We start from the raw sequence: 22333 nt of genomic DNA, 5'->3' as shown, positions 1-22333 counted from the left end.
GATCATATTCTATGAGGAGATGAGTTCTAGACTGAAATAGGGGAAGTTGTTCGATGTCATAAAAGGTTAGTATATAAAATGATAATGCTCGGACTGGGAGAAAACGTCTGTAAGTGGGTAAGTAACTGGCTGAGTGATGGAAAACAGAGGGTGGTTATTAGTGGTACACACTCAGATTGGGTCACTGTCACTAGTGGGGTACCTCAGGGGTCAGTACTGGAGGGTCACGGTCAATAGTGGGGTACCACAGGGGTCAGTACTGGAGGGTCACGGTCAATAGTGGGATACCACAGGGGTCAGTATTGGGGGGTCACTGTCACTAGTGGGGTACCACAGAGGTCAGTATTGGAGGGTCACTGTCACTAGTGGGGTACCACAGAGGTCACTATTGGAGGGTCACCGTCAATAGGGGGGTACCACAGGGGTCATTACTGGCTGGTCACTGTCATTAGTGGGGTACCAGAGGGGTCAGTACTGGGCCCTATTCTCTTTAATATATTTATTAATCATCTTGTAGAAGGCTTGCATAGTAAAATATAAAAAAAAAATCAGATTACACTAAACTGAGTAGTGCTAGGTTCACATCTGCGTTTACAAGTCAGGCAGAGGAGCCGCCTGCCTAAGTTTACTGGGTCCATCCTAGGCGGATAATGCCGTTCACCACTAGACCCCATTGATTATAGTGGGATCTGGCAGGGATCCATCCGATTTCCAGCATGAGTGGCATGTTTCAGCCGGACAAAACTGTTGCATTGACTGGTTTTTGTCTGGTCGAAACCCGGCATTTATGCTGGAAACTGAGCGGTTCCCCACCAGATCCCTTTATAGACAATGGGGTCTGGAAAGTGAACAACAGTATCCCGATATGCTGGATACTGTGAAATCCTCTGCTGGAACAGAGAGGAAGTTTTTACGTCTTGGATGCGGACCCATTAACTTCAATGGGGCCGCAAAAGATGCGGACAGAACTCTGTGTGCTGTCCGCATCCGTTGTTCCGCAAAAATAATATAGCCTGTCCTATTCTTGTCCGTTTTGCGGACAAGAATAGGCAGTTATATCAATGGCTGTCTGTGCAGTTCCGCAAATTGTGGAACGCACACGGACGCCATCCGTGTTTTGCGGATCCGCAATTTGCGGACCGCAAAACACACAACGGTCGTGCGCATGAGGCCTAAGATGGGGACAACTGTTGGATTGTAACTGGGTTCCAGCCTATTTTATAGTCCATAAACCAGAGCTTGTGCAGACTTGTGCAGGTCAATATTTTAGCCCTATAAGATGTACTCCCCCCCCCCAAAGTGGGGGGAAGATGTGGGGTGATGGAAGCGCTCATTAGTACTGGAGTACAGGGGAGCGGTGAATGCAGTGCTTCCTGGTCTTGCTCGGCCACGCGCTGTGCTGTGACTGCGCACAGTGTGAGGATGTTTGTGTACTGTGGCGCTTCGGGTCACAGCAAAGCGTAAGGCAAGAAGAACGAAAAGAGCATGGATGTCAGTAGTAGCAGCGGCTTCAGGAGCAGGAAAATTAATTGTTTTTAAATGTCTCCTCTGAGCCCAGGGGCTGATCTTAGTTCTGGTTGGGGGTCATTTACATCAGGCTCTGATCTGAGGTCTGCTTGGGAAGGGGGGGGGGGGGGTAGTCATTCACAATGGGGCTCTAATCTGAGGTTTTCTGGGGGGGTCATATTCACATTGGGGGGTCTGATCTGAGGGCTGCTTAGGATCATTCACATTGGAGGTCTGATCTGACGGCTGCTTAGGGTCATTCACATTGGGGGTCTGAATGGGAGGGTCTTATTCACATTGGAGTTGTGATCTGAGGTCTGATTGGGGGTCTTATAAACATTGGCGGTTTGTGCTGAGGTCTGATTAACATTGGGGATCTGATTGGGGCTATGAGCTGATGTCTGATGAAAAGATATTTTTTCCTTATTTTCCTCCTGTAAAACCTAGGTGCGTCTTATAGGCAGATGCATCTTATAAGGTGAAAAATACGGTGTATATCCTGGAAAATACATTCTATGTACCATCAATGAAGAGTTAGAGAGAGAAGGGCAGAAAAACCCCAGCAGTAAATGTGTATGTTAGAATTTGTATGGAAACTGCATTAGAAGGGTCATCCCACGAAAAATATTCTAAATTTTTCAAACTAGCCCCTGCATCTGAATACTTTTGTAATTGCATGTAATTAAAATTTATAGCCACTGAGTTATTCAATATAATGTATCTGCATGGTCACCTGCTGTTTGCTCTTTTTCAATTCTTTGTCCAGCTCATTGAGATGGAAGCACATGCTCAGTTCCATTCTTCAACTGATACCAGCTGCAGCAGAAAGGACACACCCCTGAGAAAGAACACACTGCCTGAGCTGCCAGCTTGATATAAATCTAGTAGAGCAATGAATGGGGAAATCTCTGGATTTATGTGAGGTACAGGGCTGGTTCTAATTGTGTTAGAAAGTGATTGTCATGCATTTGTATGGGATCTGGTTTTCATTTTTACATTATTCATGGTGTAAGCCTTTTAAATCCAGATCTCTGCAATAAAATATATATAGAGTATACATAAATAAAATTGAGTACATGCCAGGAGACTACCATCGATCAGTGCAATGAATCTCTTCAACTATATGAAAGCTGATTTTAATTTATTACATTATTCATCAGAAATACCCTCAGGTTTCAACTTTTTATTTGGAGTTCACCTTTTAAAATGAATGAACAGAGAATTCTCCTAGAAAACATTAGCAAAGGGGTTGTCCCACGAAAAACACTATACAGTTTTCAAACCAGCACCTAGATCTGAATACTTTTGTAATTGCATGTAATTAAAAATTTTGCATAGCCACTGAGTTATTCAGTAAAATGTATCTGTATAGCGCCACCTGTTGTTTGTTCTGTTTCTTATTTCTTGTCTGGCTCACTGAGAAGGCCGCACATGCTCAATTTCATCCTTCAACTGCCTCCTGAGCTGTGATAGGGAGAGCTGAGACACGCCTCCTGAGCTGTGATAGGGAGAGCCGAGACACGCCCCCGGAGCTGCTGCAGAAAAGACCCTCCCCTTGAGCTGTCAGCTTGATATAAATCTAGCAGAACAATGAATGGGGAGATCTCTGGATCCATGTCAGGTACAGGGCTGGTTCTAGCTTTGTTAGAAAGAGGTTGTCATGTGCTGTATGATGTCTGATTGTGATTTTTTTACATTAATCATGGGATAACACCTTCAACTCCCATGGGAAGTGCAGTAGTCATTTTGTTTGGGCAAATGTATTAAACTTTATTTCTAAAGAAAAAGAGAAACCCAGAGTCTAATGAAAGTCAATTATAAACTAAATGATAGTCCATTAATTACACGTCACAATGATCATAAAAGACAAAGACTAGCAAAATGTTTTATTAGAATATTAACAAACGTAACAATATTATTAAAATGACAATTTATACAAAATTGACTAGAGCTGAAAGCATGACTCATAAGGGCGTAGCGGTTTATTACGGTGTCATGGATGCAGCCCGATGAACCCCTTACATTGCCTTGGCAACTGAACATACATACGTACCAGCCCCCAGAATGAGACCCAGAATAGCCGAGAAGCAAAACCGATCACATGGAAATGCCAGGGAAAGCGGACGCTGCACTTCCAGCCTACAAGAAGTAAATCTTTCATGTGTTTGTCAGATTTTTGTGGACCGGCTACGAGATCTTCAGTACATTTCTGTCCTATCTTCTGGCTGTCTTCTGTGTATTTTCAATGGCATGGGTTTAAATCCCACGCAAAGTACATTTTTAGCAGATGATTGTCGACAGCCTAATGTCTCATTTTAGGAGATTGACTGCTTTGTAGTCTTCCGTGTAGCATCTTTCCTTTTACTTGTTGTCTGTTTCTTGGTGGAAGCATTATGCACACCTCTGCAGAAAATAAAAAGTATTAGGGCTCATGCATACGAGAGTATTTTGATTCCGTATACGGTCCATATACGGAACCATTCATTTCAACGGGTCCGCAAAAATTATGAGACATGTCCTATTCTTGTCCGTTTTGCGGACAAGAATAGGCATTTCTATAATGGGCCTCCTGTTCCGGCAAATTGCGGTAGGCACACGGGCGGCATCCGTTTTTTGCGGATCCGCAATTTGCGGACCGCAAAAAAGGGCACGGCCATGTGCATGATCCCTAACAGTGTATTGCAAAAAGTTGTAATGTGCTGAATAGTGTTGAGCGAACTTGTGTTTTCAAGTTTGGCATACAAGTTTCGGGTTCGGGTTATCTAAGAATCCCGTTATGGATTCCACTACCACGGACCATAACGGAATTCTATGACGCCATGCACCCCGGAAGCCTATAAAAGGCATTCCGTCATAATAAAAGTCTATGCTGGAATGGGATTCTTAGATAACCTGAACCTTGTAATCTTGTACGCCGAAAAAAAATATTCGCTCAACACTAAGAAACTTGTAAATCATCCAAAGTATACTTAGCGGCGGAGCCTCAGACATTGAAAAATCGCACTGAATGCAGAGGATATGCTAAAATAACAAGATAAATATTGCTGTGGAAAATTTGGTGTTGCTCCAGTGTCGCCGCTCTAGTGGTCATGCTGGTCATCACTGTAAGAGACTGCTGGGACCCCCAAAACAGCAGCAGTATTTCTGGGTGAGTATTTCTGAGTGTATTTTGTTATTTGAGCATATTCTCTACATTTGGCGTGATTTGCTATTTTTAAATGTTCTGGACAACCCCTTTAAAGACTATGGACATCTTTGGAGCCAATTAATTTTTTTATTTTTGCAGTCTACTCATTTTGGGCTAAAAAATAAATAAAATAAAAGATTTTTTTCACTTGGGCTTTATTTCAGCAGTTTTTCTTCTACAGCTTTCAGTTTCAGCACATTTGCAGACTCTCCGCTTCACACTGAATCCATCGGGGAGCTGCTCTGTCTTATCTCTGAACTCCTGACACTGCCCAACAAAGAATTCTAACATACTCTGTAAAATATCAGAGAAATAAAAGTGGAATCCCATATGCAGTGTTCCATAGCTGAATGGTGACATGTTGTCCATGCTGATGAGAGCCGGCTATTGGCACCTGCTGTGTTAATATATACAAGGAAAATATGTAAAAAGCCCAGCACTCTGGTATTAAAGGGAGTCCGTCACCAGCGATCTCCCTAACGGTTTTCATAGACTCATAGCGGTGGTTCACCTGATTTCTTTTGTCCATCTAAGTCTCCGTTCCAGAGTTTGCAAACTAGACCTTCAGGGCAAGGAGGGCGTCACCATTGCTCTTGTTGTACCCAAGCTTCACTCCTTTCTGTGGCCAGCTCCTCCCTCACTGCTTTGCCACTGCCTGACTCTGTCAATCAAAGCAGCGAGGGAGGGGCTGGGCACAGAAAGAAGTGGAGATTGGTTGCAACAAGAGCAATGGTGGCGCCCTCCTTGCACTAAATAATTTGAATATTAAGCAAAAGTATCATAATTTGGGAAAGAAGCCTCGGATCAACAAAAGAAAAAACAAACATTCACACGAACATGAAACACAACTGTCACGCCGCCATTTTGTTTACAACCAAAGTCTACGGGGATATTCACATGGCTGTTTTTTTTAATGGCCACTGAATAGTGGCCGTCAAAAAATAGGGCCCCACCAAAATCAATGGGTCTGTTCTTAATGGTTGTTTAGAAAGCAGTGTACCCGACCAACGCCCGTTAAAAACGTGTACACTGTGAAAAAGGGCCTTTCAGGGGGTTAAAAACAAAACAAAAAACATCATTCACTTGCAGGAGTGGGGATATTCTCTCCTCACTGGCAGCAGGACCTGAGTGGTGACATCACATGATCACGCTGGAAGCGTCGGGTCCTGCTGCCTGCAGAGAGGAGCGAGTGTCCCCACGTGTCGATGAGGTATTATTTTTTTTCAGCACAAGCAGAATGGGGGCCGTTAGGAAGGACATTAATACTACAGGGGAGCACAGCGGCGGACAATAATCACACTGGGGGGCATTATGTATACTGTGAGGGCTCTGCAGGTGTCGGGATGTTAAAAAAAGAAAGAAATTCACTTGTTTCTAATGGTCGTCAAAAACGGAAGCAAAATATTCATTAAAAATGGATAGACTGTCAAAAAATAGATGCACACATGGATGCAAAATGGCCATGAAAAACTGACCGTGTATCCGTTTTTTTCTTTTCACTGTTAAGTAAAAGTACGCTTACATGTTTCGTGCTGAGCTGCACACATTCCGCTGAGTAAGCGCTGTTAATACCAATGTGCTGGACCTTTTCCATACTTACCTTGTGGACACGGCATTTCATGATCCAGGGGCATGCATGCACCCCCACTACTGCGCAGAGCTTACCCTGCAGTCCCTGTTAGCTCAGGTGAGCAATACTACTTTGTTTCTATGCTAATATATGGGGATTTTACCCTCGTGACCAGCAGTTAGCCAACCTAGCTGCAATAAGGTAATTGATGGAATATGGCACATTTTTAGGTTTTGGACTGCATCAGAAATGGGAGGCGTACAGAGGTACAGTTTTAACCCCATACACTTCCATGGGTGCCCAGATCAGGACATATTTTCCCATTCAAAAGTGCTCAACAATGTCGGCGTTTTGTCACACAATGCTCACCGGTCACTATGTATGTCCTGTTATACCATTCCATCCTCTTCTGCTTCCTCCCTGTGCTGCTCACTTCTATGGCCCCCTGTTCCTCTAATCCGCTCAATCATTTCTGAGCTGAGATCTGCACAGAGGCTTTACTTTTAAATGCGAGATTAAACGACAAAAGACGTCTAAGAAATTTAGCTTCTTATAAGCGATTTGCGGCTCTTATTTGAACGCTCGTCCTGCTGATAATAATGTGGTCCAAAAATGTTCAGTTCATAGGAATTATGGCAATATGGCCGCTGAGCCCCGACAACCTCTCATGCAATTCTCTGCTGCTTGTTCTCCTTTATCTAAAGTCAATCTCTGGCCACGTATGAAAGGTGGATTATTTTATAATATACCGATTCAACTCACAAAGGCTATTGCATATGAGATATTTGTGAAAATACAGTAGGTAGTGTACTAGGACATGGCCTTCAATGTAGAGACTTCCTAGAATGGCGAAAAAATATAAAATGGTATTGCTATATTTGCTGCGGTTAGTGTACCTTAGTGTATTTTCATCTAGAGTAGTAGCTCAGTCCCATACAAGTGAACAGGGTGAGAGCTGCAGTTACCAGGCATGGCCACTACACAGTGTATGGAGCTGTTCCTGGTGCCGATGCGCAGCCTGCTCTGCAGTCATCTGAGTGTGGCCCCCACTGATCTAATATCAATGACCTAACTTAAAGGCTATGTACACAAGTTTTTTTTATGATTGCATTTTAGTCATTTTGGGCTAAAAATCAGTTATTCAATTGGCCTTTATTAAAAACATTCACCAAGGGCAGACTGTCTTTCTGTGTGAATCTGACTTTCATTTTGTGTCAGTCATCTAATAAACCTGTTCTCTAAATGACTAAAAAGGTCAAACATTTAAGTCCCATTCTTATCAATAAGATAAGGATTGAGCTTTAATGGGCGTTTATAAGGTCAGAGATCAGAGATAAGGAGCCGTCAGCTGAGTTGCCTGACGGGAAACAGTAAAAATACAGAGACTGCTACTAGAGAATATCAAGGGGATCTACATTTTTAATAAAGACCAATTGAAAAAAAGATTTTTGCTCAAAATGAGTACAATGCAATAACTGAAAAAAATTGCCCCCAAAGTTGTCCATAACCTTTAAAGAGGTTGTCCGGGCTTTTACTATTGATGACCTATCAGCACCCCTGCTGATTAGCTGTATAAAGAGACGGGGCGCCGTCTCCCTTCTCTCTTCCTGTCTGCTGCTGCGGTCTATGGTCTTTGCCATAGACAGCAGCGGTGAACAGGAAGAGAGACGGGTGACGGCACGTGGACACTGCGCACCCCGTCTTCTTATACAGCTGATCGGCTTGGGGTGCTGGGTGTCGGACCCCCGCAGATCTGATACTGATGACCTATGCTGAGGATAGGTCATGAATAGTAAAAGCCCGGACAACACCTTTAAGGATCTATCTTCTGTAATAAGGTGCATTTAGATGCACCAATAAATCGCCCAGATTATCGGGAGCAACATTTCCTGTGAATGGTCATTCCTGATCATCTGGCCGTGTAAATGTGCCGCCGATCAGGCGATGAACGAGCGAAACGCTTGTTCATAGGGTGTTCCTATTGTTCATGCAGACACCACCGATCATGGTCTAAACAGCTGCTCAGAAGCCATAATTCTGTATGAGGAGAAGGGATGCCAATAGCGATCCCTTGTACTCATACTGTGAAGGAGATTGCTGCATGTAAATACAGCGGTCTCCTTCACTGAACGAGCAGCCGACTGTCGGGAAGGAACATTTACTTTCCGATAATTTTCCGTTAAGTCATGGAAAACCACTTTCAATCATGGTGAATGATGGGCGGCACAGTGGGCCCTTTACATGGCTGTGCCCTGAGGATAGGTCTTCAAAAATGTTTATTTCTATATTGAAAATAACTAGTCTGTGATAGCTGCTGTGTAAGGCCGGCTATACAGCACACACCAAATAGCTGTCCGGCAAGCACTCGCTCAGTTGACAGGCATTTATCCCAACCTCCTCATACAAATGCACACTTGGAGAAAGCTGCTACCAGAGGTGCCTCCTGCAGGGGCGTCGTTAGGTCAAAACATTTGGGGCTTGAGCCCCGGATGTTTTGACCAGTGCCCCGAATGTTATGCTGGCAGGGCCGGCCACTCTGACTCTACTGCGCAGCGCAGCGCTACTCTACACCAACCCCGCCATCCTAATCGGTATCCTGCAGTCAGTTACTGAACTTTAAATCAGCGCTCATGATCTCATTACTATCTTACACACTCAGCTCCGGAAACATGCAGTGCGGGCAGCGCTCGCTCACTGACATCACGCGCCTGCTCCTCCCACTAGGCGGCGCAGGCGCGTGATGTCAGTGAGCAAGCGCCGTCCGCACTGCATGTTTCTGGAGCTGAGTGAGTAAGATAGTAATGAGATGAATGCCGATTTAAAGTTCAGTTACTGCAGGATACGGATTACTGAGGGGATGATCTGTGGGGTTGCCCAGACGGCTAGGCCCTTCACAGTAGTTATTAACCCCCTTCAGCAGTCCTCCATTCACTGAAGGGGGGACTGCTGAAAGGGGTTAATAACTACTGTGAAGGGAGGACTGCTGAAAGGGGTTAATAACTACTGTGAAGGCCCCCCCACCCAGGCGATGGAGGCGTGGCTTCACAGGGGCGTGATACAGTGAGCTTGTGCCCCGGATGTTTTCAGACCCAAGCAACGCCCCTGGCCTCCTGAGAACGAAAGGATCAGGCAAGTAAAATCTAACGTTCCAATCATTATTTCCCCACCCTGCATGTATCTTCCGGGGAGAGTCAGGAGGGCCCCGTACATATTTGATGACTGGCCAGTCCTGCTGAAAACACTGGGCTTGGCCAACATTTGTCTAATGTGTATGGCCAGATTAAGGGGGCATTCACATGACCATAAGTGTTTTGCTGTCTGCAACCCATTGATACTGGCCATGTGCAAGACGCATCATGGTGCAGACCCACTGACTTCCATGGGTACGTGGTACGTATGTTGCAGCGAACTGAAGAACATGTCACATCCTTTTTTTGTGGAGCGCAAAACACTTACGGATGCGTGAATGCACCCTAAGGCCTTGTTCACATTTCCGTGTCAGTGTCATGTCTGAAAAAAAGCACAGGTGTTTCATCTGTGAAGGATCCGTGTATCTGTTTTTACCATCCGTGTGTCATCTGTAATTCACTGACGTTGCTCAGCTGAAAATGAATTTCCAAAGAATCTCTTATTAGGCCTAGTTCACACAAACGTTTTTTTCTGCGGGTGTACGGGCCGTTTTTTTGTGTTCCGTATACAGAACCATTCATTTCAATGGTTCCGCAAAAAAAACTGAATGTGTTCCGTATGCATTCTGTATTTCCGTTTTTCCGTTCCGTTGAAAGATAGAACATGTCCTATATTTGGCCGCAAATCACGTTCCGTGGCTCCATTAAAGTCAATGGGTCTGCAAAAAAAACGGAACACATACGGAAATGCATCCGTATCTGTTCCGTTTTTGCTGAACCATCTATTGAAAATGTTATGCCCAGCCCAATTTTTTCTATGTAATTACTGTATATTGTATATGCCATACGGAAAAACGGAACGAAAAAACGGAATAGAAACGGAAACACAACGGAACTCAAAAACGGAACAACGGATCCGTGAAAAACGGACCGCAAAAAACTATAAAAGCCATACGTTCGTGTGAACTAGGCCTTAGTCTTCAGTCAAAAACGGACGCAACACGGACACAACATGGATGTGTGTCAGTGATTTTCACGGACGCATGGACTTCAATGGGCGTGTTTGGTCTGCATCACGGATCAAAGTAGTGTATGTCCCCGTGATTTTTTTACTGACCCACGGTCAGTAAAAAAATACTGAAATGTGAACAGACACATTTAAATCAATGGGTACGTGTGCTGTCAGCAGAAAACGTGGACAGCGCAGGACAGTGAAAAATGGAAATGTAATCGAGGCCTAAGAGTCAGAGATAAATCTGCTTATTCAAGCCTAAAAATACAGGGAGACTGAAGTTGATATTTCTTTTTTCTATGCCAAACAGTGTGGGGACAGTGAGGTGGAAAAATGAATACTATTAACAATGGAAGATTTGCTTTGCCGCCTCCTATGTTACTCTTAGTATGCGTCTTCTTTTTATTTATGAAGAATGCAGCTGCGCTAAGAGAGCTGTGATGTATAGCATAGTATGTCCGGGGGCAAAAGGTATCTCGCTTAATAAAATATACCTGCCTAATAAGATGTTGCTATTTTTTACAAAATATTGTCACAGGACCTGACATCCGGCCTCCAGATGTTAGAACTATCCTTACTTATGTGCTTGCTTTTCCCTCGTGACACGTGCTGGATCGGTTGTCGGTTTCTTGACGGCTTCTTGTGCGGCAGAGGTCTGCAATTAAGATTGAAGAGACACGATTACTGGGAGCTCCACTGAGGCCTGACTCGCAAAGCTCAACACGGATCCTTCAGCGGCAGTACATTTCCAGAAGCAATGCTTTATCCAAGAGCACTAATTCATGGCCAACTTTCTGCAAAGATTTGAATAAAAAAAAATGACAAGCTCCGATTCCTGCTCTAACTGGGGCAGTTAAAGGGAATCTGTCACCAGTGACCTCCCTATTAAACTATTTGTATAGACACATAGATGTGGTTCAGCTGATTAAAACACAGTTTTTCTTTTGTTGATGGAACGCTCTGGTCCCAAATTATGATACTTTTTCTCCATATGCAAATTAGGCCTTAGGCGCAATGAGGGCGTCACCATTGCTCTTGTTGCACCCAAGCTCTGCTTCTTTCTGTGGTCACCCCCTTCCTAGCTGCATTGATTGTTGGGGCCAGGCAGTGGTAAAGCAGTAAGAAAGGGGCTGGCCACAGAAAGGATTAGAGCCTGGGTGCAACAAGAGCAATGGTGACGCCCCATTGCACCAAAGGCCTAATTTGCATATTCTAATAAAAATTATCATAACTCGGGAGTGTTACATCAGATTAACAAAAGAAAAACTGCATTTTAATCATGTGTCTATGCTGGACAGGTAGGTCACTGTTGACGGATTTCCTTTAACTGCCCCACAGGCTAAAATTAGGAGCAGGAATCTGAGCTTGTACACCTCAGCGGTAAGTGGTCTATGGATTCCTCTATGGGGCTTGGTAAGCGATGCACAGGCCACACATCAATGCTCCTGTCTGTACCAGCTCCGCTCTCTAAAAGCTCTGCAAAGCACATCACCGATGTGCTATGCCAGCCTTTAGTGCAGCGAGCGCAGCGAGGAACAGCCATCTGCTATGTGAGCTTTTGCCTCCACTCTGCTAAAAGCCTACCACGTCGTTACAGGCTTTTAGCAGAGCGGAGGCAGGAAGGACCTCTGCAAAGCACATCTCTGCTCCTGCCTGCGCTCGCTGGACTAAAATCTGGCAACCACATCGGTGATTGGAGCTTTTAGAGAGCGGAGCTGGTACAGGTAGGAGCAGTGATGCGTGCTCTGGCCTGTACAGCGACCGCTGTGGAATCCATACACCACCGATATGTGTACGGAGTGTACGGATTCCAAAGCATGATAGGCACCTGAACTTCACTAAGAAAACTAATAAAAATTTAAAGTATATTAGAAATAAGCTTTTTATCAGATATAAAATAGGTTTAAAGTTTATGTACACGTTTGGGGCAATTTATATTTATTATTGCATTGTACTCATTTTGAGCTAAAAATCTTTTTTTCAATTGGTCTTTACAAAAATAAGACCAGGCAGCCAATGTGATGTTTGCAAATGGCAATTCAGTTGTGTTGAATACAGTGTGCCGTATTGAGTGTGTCACAAGGAAGAGGAATCTCATGGCCTGTGGGAGATTGTGCGGTACTGCTCTTATGTGGAGAGACAGCCATGGTGATAACGGCAGATGTAACCATCTTCACTGCTGATCACGGTGCTGGGTGCAACGCAAGCCAGAGGGAGGGTGAACTGTGGCTTTTCAAAGAGACTATGTTATTATTGCCTCTTGCCACTGGCTGAGACTGTGCCCCCACTGAGAGACTCGGAAACAACCACTAAGGCTGTTACCTGCCCCTAAATTGTCCCTTTAGCAACACTCACTGAGCTTCAAGAGAATACGCCTACTGAACACCCAATATGACACTGTAAAGTACAGAGGCAGGCTTCTCAGCGAGCCTCTGCTCTCTCTCTGCCCCAGCCACTGCCTGTCTATGTGTAACTAACCTATTTTATTAAGGGGTTTACCCCTCTATCTAACCCAGCACAAACCAGGTTTCTATGGTGCCCACTCAGCTTCTGAGCATTTGCCATGTTTAAACCCCTGACTTCTGCTATACATGTATGGCGGTTGTCCTTAACCGTGTACGGCGGAAGTCCGGTCCCCAAACATAGCGCCCGCTCACACATGCAGCGGGCGCCATAGCCGCCGGGTTTCTGCTTTTTTAAATAGCAGAGACCCGCGGCACATGTATGCGATCAGCCATAAGGCTGATCGCATATATTTTCCCTTTCAGATGCCATGGTCAAATGTGACTACGGCATCTAAGCAGTTCGGAAGAGGAAGTTGTGCACTTCCGCTCTGGTAACAGCGTTCCCCGGCTGAGATCGGGCAACCTGTTACATTGATCTCAAGCAGGCTTCGGTGCTTATTAGATGACTATACCGATACAGCCAACTAGGTGGCAGCATTGTATTGGTATAGTACAAATGAAGTGTTCAATGGTGTCTATATAGACATCAATGAACACAATAGTCAATCTAATGATTGCCAGTTATTGTCACCCAAGGTGACTTAAAAAAAGTAAAAAAAAAGTTTTTGCAAATATATATATATTTTTTTTAAAACTAAAAGTTCAAATCACCCCCCTTTCCTTAAAATAAAAATACTTGAACAATAAAAAAAATAAACATCATGGGCATTGCCGCATGCGAAAATGCTCATACTATTAAAATATAAAACAATATTAATGGCATACGGCAAAATGGCGTAAGGGGAAAAAGAATAAAAACAACCAATTTGCCATTTTCACTTCAACTACCCAATAATATATATTTTTTAAGTGATCAAAAGTCGCACACACTTCAAATTGGTATCACTGAAAAGAAAAGATCGTCCCGCAAAAAAATGAGCCCTCACACAGCCCTGTACACATACAGTAACTACAAAAAAGTTATAGGGGTCAGAATATGGTTATAAAACATTTTTTTTTTTCCTCAAAGGTTTAAAAAAACAAATCTGTATTAAAACGCAAGAAAAATTATACAAGTGCGGTATCGTACTGACCTGGAGAATGAAGATAAACAGGTCAATTTTACTGCACAGTGTAAAAAAAATAAAAAAAACTTTAGCAGAATTGTGTTTTTTCTCAAGTCTACCCCATTCGGAATTTTTTTCCCGCTTCCTAATACATGTTATGCAACCGTACATGGTGCCATTAGAAAGTACAACTTGTCCCACAAAAAATAAGCCCTCATGAGGCTATGTGAAAGGAAAAATAAAAAAGTTAGGACTATGGGAAGGCGGGGAGTGAAAAACTAAAACGCAAAAATGGAAAATCCCAGGGTCCTTAAAGGGAACCTGTCACCTGGATTTTGGGTATAGAGCTGAGGACATGGGTTGCTAGATGGCCGCTAGCACATCCGCAATACCCAGTCCCCATAGCTCTGTGTGCTTTTATTGTGTAAAAAAAACGATTTGATACATATGCAAATTAACCTGAGATGAGTCCTGTCCCTGAGATGAGTTAGAGACAGGACTCATCTCAGGTTAATTTGCATATGTATCAAATCGTTGTTTTTTTTACACAATAAAAGCACACAGAGCTATGGGGACTGGGTATTGTGGTTGTCCTAGCGGCCATCTAGCAACCCATGTCCTCAGTTCTATACACAAAATCCCAGTGACAGGTTCCCTTTAAGGGGTTAAGAGGCTGAAGTGTACCTAACTTTTTAACACACTTTGCATTAATCAATAGTACAGTATGTGTATAGAGGAACAACACTAATTCTGGCCATTATATCACTTGTATCTAGCATTTTTAGAAGTTTTCTCCTATTTATGCTAGATCTTTAATATGCAGTCCTCCCAGAGCTGGTGGGTGGAGACTAGCTACCATCTGCTGCACACAGAAAACATAGAAGAATCTATTTTATACGTTTCTCACACTCACTCAGAAGAAGCACCAAGATCATGGAGAACATTATAGAGAAGTACTGACCTGTATGGATGGAAATACAGCACTTGGGCTGATATAGAAACTGGAGAACTAGACATTTATCTCTGATGAGACTTATTACAAAAATTTTTGTAGTCGCTTCTACTACTGATTTATGCAAAGTTGTGTGAAAAGTTAGTGACCATTTTAATACAAAATATTGCCCTTCTGTAGATCCTATAAAAATAGGCAACCCATTGTTAATTTACTGCTGCTGCTAAGAAAATATGTTATCTGTTAGTTTAATAGTAGATTTGGGATAACAGCTCTATGATATCTATTGGTCCAAAGAACAGCAGGCCACTTATCAGTGTAATGCAGGCATCCTCAAACTGCAGCCCTCCAGCTGTTGCAAAACTACAACTCCCAGCATGCCCGAACAGCCTACAGGTATCAGCCTACAGCAGGGCATTGTGGGAGTTGTAGTTTTACAACAGCTGGAGGGCCGCAGTTTGAGGATGCCTGGTGTAATGTGTGGTGCTCTAATTGAGTCACTCACCCCCTTCCCTCTCTGGTCAGAGTGAATGGTCTGACTGAGAAATTCAAGCAAAGCTGTTTGCCATGCTAAAAGTCAAAACAAAGGAGGAAGTTTAAGGGCCAGGACAGCAAGCAGAATACATGGAGCGAATTAAAACAATTACATCCAGAGAACCATCCACCCATCAAAAATATGTTGATAAGGGTATATGTTCACACTGCCCCATAATATCCCAATGGTCCCAGTCATGAGAGGGATCCCCAAATAGAGTCCTTCTGGCATCTGTTGAGAGTATACCCTTTATCAACTGTATAGAAAAGTGTAGTCCACTGTGCTTTTCCATACAGAGTCTTGTACTGCCGTGTAGTATATGTTTTGATAGCATGGGTCCTATGGGCAACATATGGCACCGCTTGCTTGTACAGTGCTATATGTCACAGCTGTCCATCTGAGGTTTGCACCCGGAAATAAACACATGTAGCAAGACTCTCCACAGTCACAAGGTCATGGCGATTACTTCTTACCATTTCATCCTCCTGGTGCTCCAGCCTACAGGTCCAACATAAACAGCTATAGGGACTCCATGCATCTCTATAGGGGCTCTGTGCACTAGACTTTACCTTCCAATACTATTTGACGACCTGTCGTGCAAAATAAGGTGGTGGCCTTTTTTAGGTGGTGGTCCTTTAAGCGTTTAAGGTTTATTTCAGTATTGTAGAAGGAGCGTTTTTTGCTGCTAAACAAAAATAACTCTTCCAAAGCAATAGCTAACAGTTTAATGTGTCTCCTAGATGGTGATAGGCAATTAACATCAGCGGGAAGCCAGTGATTTGGAGGAAATACTGCGTCACTCTGCTCCCCTTTTGACAAGGGACCTGTTTTATAAAGATGAAGGAAGCTGGGCTGTGAACAGGCAGACACTGGAGAATAGCGTATGACGGGCTCAGTGCTTTCAGCCTACGTCTTTAATCACCAGAGCGTAATAAAACCACAGACTGCATCAGCTCTGATAAGAATACAGAGCGCCTCCTGTACCCTGCTCACGTTCATTTCCATAATTCATAACCAGTGATTTTATACAGAGAACAGAGCGCACACTCTATGGGGAGAATCTACAAATCTTAGTGCTTTCCACTAAACTTTCCTAGACGTCTTGTGATTGCACTAATGTGAAGGGGTTATACAAAGAAAAACATCCCATACTGTATATAGGATAGGTGATATACGTAAGATCTCTGGGGTCTTCAATGTTGGGACAACCATAGTCACGAGCAGATGGATCCCAAGCAAGTTTGAATGGAGTGGAAGGAGGCATACAAAGTACTGCTCCATTCAAAGTCAGTGGGGCTGACAGAGATAGCTGCCCACTGCAAGCCGTCAATCCCATAGATGGAGGGGCAGTGCGCCCATTCACACTCTTCCATAACAGGGGCGCACATGCCCATTCTACTGATCGTGGGGGCCCCAGCTGTTCGGCCCCCAGGATCATACAGTTATTACCTATTATGTTGGATTAATTCCTTTAATACAGAATTGGAACGAAAATTCTTTGTAGACGAAATAGAAAACCCTCATAATTCCACTATTGTTTTTAGGTCTTATTTTTATGGCTCTAAAAATGGCATGTTACCTTTATCCTGAGGGTTAGCAGGACTACAGCAATACCAAATATATAAAGTTTTTCTTATGCTTTATTACTAAAGGAAAAAAACGCGAGCCCAGAGCCAGAATTAGAGTGAATGGTCAATTATCACCCACAGTTGCACTAGAAAGAGGGACGAGACAAGGCTGTCCGTTGTCTCCCTTACTATTTGCGATAGCAATTGAACAATTGGCATGCATTTTGCGATCTACTCCATTGATGAGAGGGCTAGTGAGGGGTTCTAGTGAGGAACGCGTATCCCTATACGCAGATGATATGCTAATCTATGTAGGTAATCTAGTAGACTCCATAGACTCTATAATCTCTATAATATCGCAGTTTGGTGACCAGTCTGGACTTCTCAGAAACTGGGATAAGTCAGTAATTCTCCCAATATCTTCTCAAATGCATACCACTCATGCTACTTTCTCTGAACTCAAGGTGGTGCGTTCTTTTAAATACCTTGGAGTAACTGTATCAATGAACCCTGCAGATTATATTCCTAATAACCTACTACCCCTGTTAGGGAAATTTAGAAATAAGGTTGCTGTCTGGCATAAATTGCCTCTCTCTATGATCGGTAGAGGTAATTTGTTAAAAATGATATTTATGCCTCAGTTGCTTTATATTTTACATAATTCCCCCATATGGATCCCAGTGCACTATGTCCACAAAATACAACAACTGTTCCGGTTATTTATATGGAAAAATAATAGAGGTAGAATAAGGTACGAAATTTTACAAAGGAATAAGGAAGCTGGTGGCCTGGCTTTACCCAATCCCATGCTATACTTCCTGTGGCGAAACCAACCTCGCCACTGGGTTTTGGAGAGGGCTGGCTGCTGGCCTCTTGCCCCTGGATTATGGGCCATATACTAACTTTTAAACCCCTGAACCTATTCAAGTGAATTTTGGATAGGTTTGTCCCAAAGTTATACTGTTTAAATTAATGTAAGTTATATGTATGGCCAACGTAAACTCACAAAGTTGTAACAACTTATAATAAGTGTAACTTGTCAGCTTGGGAGGAAAATGCTGGGTGTGTTTCTATTGTGCCATTGTCCCATTGTGTGTTTAAAGGGTGATGTCTGTCCTATTGTCTGCACATGTGTATTGGTGACTTCTCTTTGTCTTGAGAGATAATTGGATTGCTCCTCAGGTTGTCTCCGGGACAGAGAGGAGGGAACCATGATGCATTGTGGGGATATGTTGTCCTATGTCACAGTCTTCATTCTGGTCCTCTGGGGGTATGAACGATTGGTTGATGTTGTATCATTGTATGTGTTGTAAATTACTGATTGGTTATATTTCAAACCCCTGTGGGCAGTACTATGTTTGTGGTTTATGAATAAAAGAGGCTGTACGTGAAGTACAGTCAGACCACTGCTTGACCCTCAACACGGAGCCTTGTCTCGTTATTGGGGGGATTCACTGTATGCTGTTAGAAGACCGATTGCCAGAAGTGTAAGCTGATCCCTGTTCGTCTGCTAGCAGCTATTCGTGAGGTTCCAGTTGGGAGTGCTACTTTGTATCCAGTTCGGGAGTTTGGTGTATCCTGCAGTAGCTGGGCCTGTCTTTCAGAAAGGGGCACATCGCCTAAACGGATTTTAACCCCTTGTCTGCTGAAACGGACCGTTACACTTCCTATCGGCCCAATTGCAACATTTTAAAGGGTGGGGGACAATGGATGACATGGGAGGGAAGAGTGGTCGGTTGATAAGATGGGCTTCAAATAGGTCTCCCCCGTTGACAGCTATTGAAGGAGAAATAAAAGGAAATGTGGGAAATATCCCGATCCTGATACTTATGAGAAAGGTATGGAATAAGGCAAGGAGTATTTTAGGGATCACGGGGTTAATGAGCATCTCGCCTATTTGGCATAATCCCACGCTCCAGGAATTGGTTGACCTAACTGGATTCTCTCAATGGAATACTAAAGGGGTATGGAATCTAGGCATATCTATTCTAGTGGAATTTTAAAGCAATATCAACAATTGTGCTCTGAATTTGGGCTGCCCGCTTCACAGTTTTATCGATATTTGCAACTTAGGCATGCTTTAGAAGCTCAGTCTAAGATAGCCCCGGTGACATTTATATCAAACCAGACATTAAATATAGTGGTTGCTGCTGGATCAGTAAAGGGAGCAATCTCCATGGTATATCAAGCCCTATTGGAGGACTTTCTTAAGGGCTATCCACTGACAAGTAGACGTCAGTGGGAAAGAGATCTAGGTGAACTCACGGATGAGCAGTGGGTGGAGGTAGTGGAACTTACCCCTACTTTATCCCTTAGTGAGGCAGCACGTCTATCCCATCTGTATTTAATACATAGGGTTTACAAGACCCCAGTGTTTTTACATAAAATAGGTTACAGAGATAGCCCGGCCTGTCCAAAGTGTGGAAGTGCTGAGGCTGATCTATTGCACATGCTGTGGTCGTTCTCATCACTGACATCCTACTGGAAGGCGGTACTGCATCTAGTGAACAAGGTGTATAGTGCTAATCTTAAGTTGGAACCCAAAGTGTGTGTACTAGGCTTGATACCGGAAAATAATCTACAATCAGTTACAATTACTGGAATAGAGAGGATGCTATATCAAGCTAGGAAAACATTAGCAGCAAAGTGGATCCAGTCCATACCCCCTGATATATCAGAATATGTTGCTAGACTAAATGTAGTGATTCGCTTAGAAAGGGGAGTATATCAAAAAAGGAAATGTCTGTCCAAATTTGAAGCGATTTGGGGCAGCTGGATCGATAATTCTGGGTGCTGAAGCTCCTGGTTAGCGCTTACAAGGAGTTTTATATGAAAAGAGCAGTGAAGTGAAGTTGGAGGATAGTTATGATATTGAAGTGAATTTCAGAAGGGGAGAAGGCCACAGATGGTAGTAGGTGTGTGGTGCATGAATAGAAGCTTGTTGGGAATCTGTTTACGTGGAATTGAAATACGGCAGTATGGAAAAATGGATGCTGGAGGGTGATGTTCTAGGGACATATCGATGGTTGGAATTTGTTGCTGGGAGATGGTTTACTATTGAGTATAGTGGGGCCAACACCCCAGGAGTAATAAAAGAAGGATGTTATAAATGTGTCCTGCTCTTGTAGGGTTTGGGAGGGGGGGGGGGGTGGTTTGGGTTAATTTGTTTATAAAAGACACTTATTTTCACATTGGAAATGTCTTTAATACTTGAATTTGTATGTAGAGATGTAGAGTCATGTCATTTATAGATATGTGCTTCATAATGTGTATATTATATTTTGTATATGACTGATAATGTACATGTCTACTGTCTACAAAAAAAGAAAAAGATTGTAATGTTAATGTTATAAACAATGACTGAAAATTGTTAATAAAGAAACATCTGATTTAAAAAAAGGAAAAAAAACAACTTTTTTAGTTTTTTTTTCAGCGGGCAAGGTGATCAAAGAATGTCAATTCAGGCATTTTGATTTATTTCACAACAGTGTTCACTCTGCAGGATAAATATATTTTATATTTTGGTCATTTCTGTGCAACATCTAAGTGTATAGGAGGAATCAGTGATGGCCAGTTTGCATTGTTCGACCGCGAACATATGCGGGCTGCCATCTTTTTTCACAAGTCCGGCGAGGCACAGGTAAGCCCTTACCTGTGCCTGTGCGCGAGCCGGTCTGAAAACAAGTGCGGTCAGCGGGAGCAAGCAGTTCCAAGAACAGCCACTGGGGGCCTTCATCGGGCTGTTCTCGGAACTGCCTGCTCCCGCTGACCGCATTTGTTTTCAGACTGACTCGCGGCACAGGTAAGGGCTTACCTGTGCCTTGCCGGACTTGTGAAAAAAGATGGCAGCCCGCATATGTTCGCGGACGAACAATGCGAACTGGCCATCACTGGCAGGAATTATACCAGGAATTGAACATCATCATGTAACATCATGGAATATCAATTTCACCTCTGCCTTCCCATCTCACATCCCACTTATCTCATCCACAGGTATGTTTCTGCTCTGTCTGGCACCACTGACACCAGCCATCCTTTCTCAAAAACTGATTTGCTCCACATTCACCCTGTTTGTGATACTTCCTTATAAGTAATCTCTGATCCTCACAGGAACTCCTCCTTTGTTCTCCACACAATCGCCTACAAGATTTCTCACATGCCTCTCCCATGCTCTGGAACTCGAGACCCCAGCACATCAGACGCTCCCTCTTACTGAACATAGGCTATAAGCGTAGACTGCTATAGTTTACTATTATAGCCTATGGGGATTCTGCGATTTCCTATTTCCAGGCCTTGATATTGATGTCCTATTTTCAGAATAGGTCATTAATATCAAGAGCCCGAAAAACCCTTTTAAAGAGGCTGTTCATCTGGTTTGACACAGGAAATGTGGTCAAGGCAGTGACATGTCCCCTATTAGGCCTCATGCACATGACCGTTGTGTGCATCCGTGGCCGTTGTGCCGGAAAATGCACCGTTTTGCAGCCGCATCCGTGATCCGTGTTTCCTGTCCGTCAAAAAAATATGACCTGTCCTATTTTTTTGACGGACAACGGTTCACGGACCCATTCAAGTCAATGGGTCCGTGAAAGAACACGGATGCACACAAGATTGGCATCCGCGTCCGTGATCCGTGGCCGTAGGTTACTTTCATACAGACGGATCCGAAGATCCGTCTGCATAAAAGCTTTTTCAGAGCTGAGTTTTCACTTCGTGAAAACTCATATCCGACAGTATATTCTAACACAGAGGCGTTCCCATAGTGATGGGGACGCTTCTAGTTAGAATATACAGGTTCTTCTCAAAAAATTAGCATATTGTGATAAAGTTCATTATTTTCTGTAATGTACTGATAAACATTAGACTTTCATATATTTTAGATTCATTACACACAACTGAAGTAGTTCAAGCCTTTTCTTGTTTTAATATTGATGATTTTGACATACAGCTCATGAAAACCCCAAATTCCTATCTCAAAAAATTAGCATATTTCATCCGACCAATAAAAGAAAAGTGTTTTTAATACAAAAAAAGTCAACCTTAAAATAATTAAGTTCAGTTATGCACTCAATACTTGGTCGGAAATCCTTTTGTAGAAATGACTGCTTCAATGCGGCGTGGCATGGAGGCAATCAGCCTGTGGCACTGCTGAGGTGTTATGGAGGCCCAGGATGCTTCGATAGCGGCCTTAAGTTCATCCAGAGTGTTGGGTCTTGCGTCTCTCAACTTTCTCTTCCCAATATCCCACAGATTCTCTATGGGGTTCAGGTCAGGAGAGTTGGCAGGCCAATTGAGCACAGTAATACCATGGTCAGTAAACCATTTACCAGTGGTTTTGGCACTGTGAGCAGGTGCCAGGTCGTG

General features: G+C 43.4%; 1 protein-coding gene across 1 annotated transcript in view; it reads right to left on the bottom strand.

Moving 5' to 3' along the window:
- Positions 1-3463: 3463 nt before the first annotated feature.
- The window catches only part of CCDC169 (coiled-coil domain containing 169), a 63241-nt gene continuing 44371 nt past the window's right edge, over positions 3464-22333 (bottom strand). Inside the window, exons 7-8 of the mRNA XM_040426112.1 lie at positions 10982-11058; positions 3464-3909 (exon numbers count right to left, since the gene is read on the bottom strand). Of these exons, the coding sequence (XP_040282046.1) occupies positions 3822-3909; positions 10982-11058 (165 nt within the window). The 3' untranslated portion in view covers positions 3464-3821. The remainder of the gene's footprint in view (positions 3910-10981; positions 11059-22333) is intronic.

This window comes from Bufo bufo, chromosome 3 (genome assembly GCF_905171765.1).
Source record: "Bufo bufo chromosome 3, aBufBuf1.1, whole genome shotgun sequence".
NCBI lineage: Eukaryota > Metazoa > Chordata > Amphibia > Anura > Bufonidae > Bufo > Bufo bufo.
The sequence above is the reverse complement of the archived record's forward strand: the minus strand, read 5'-3'. Positions and strand labels throughout refer to the sequence as shown.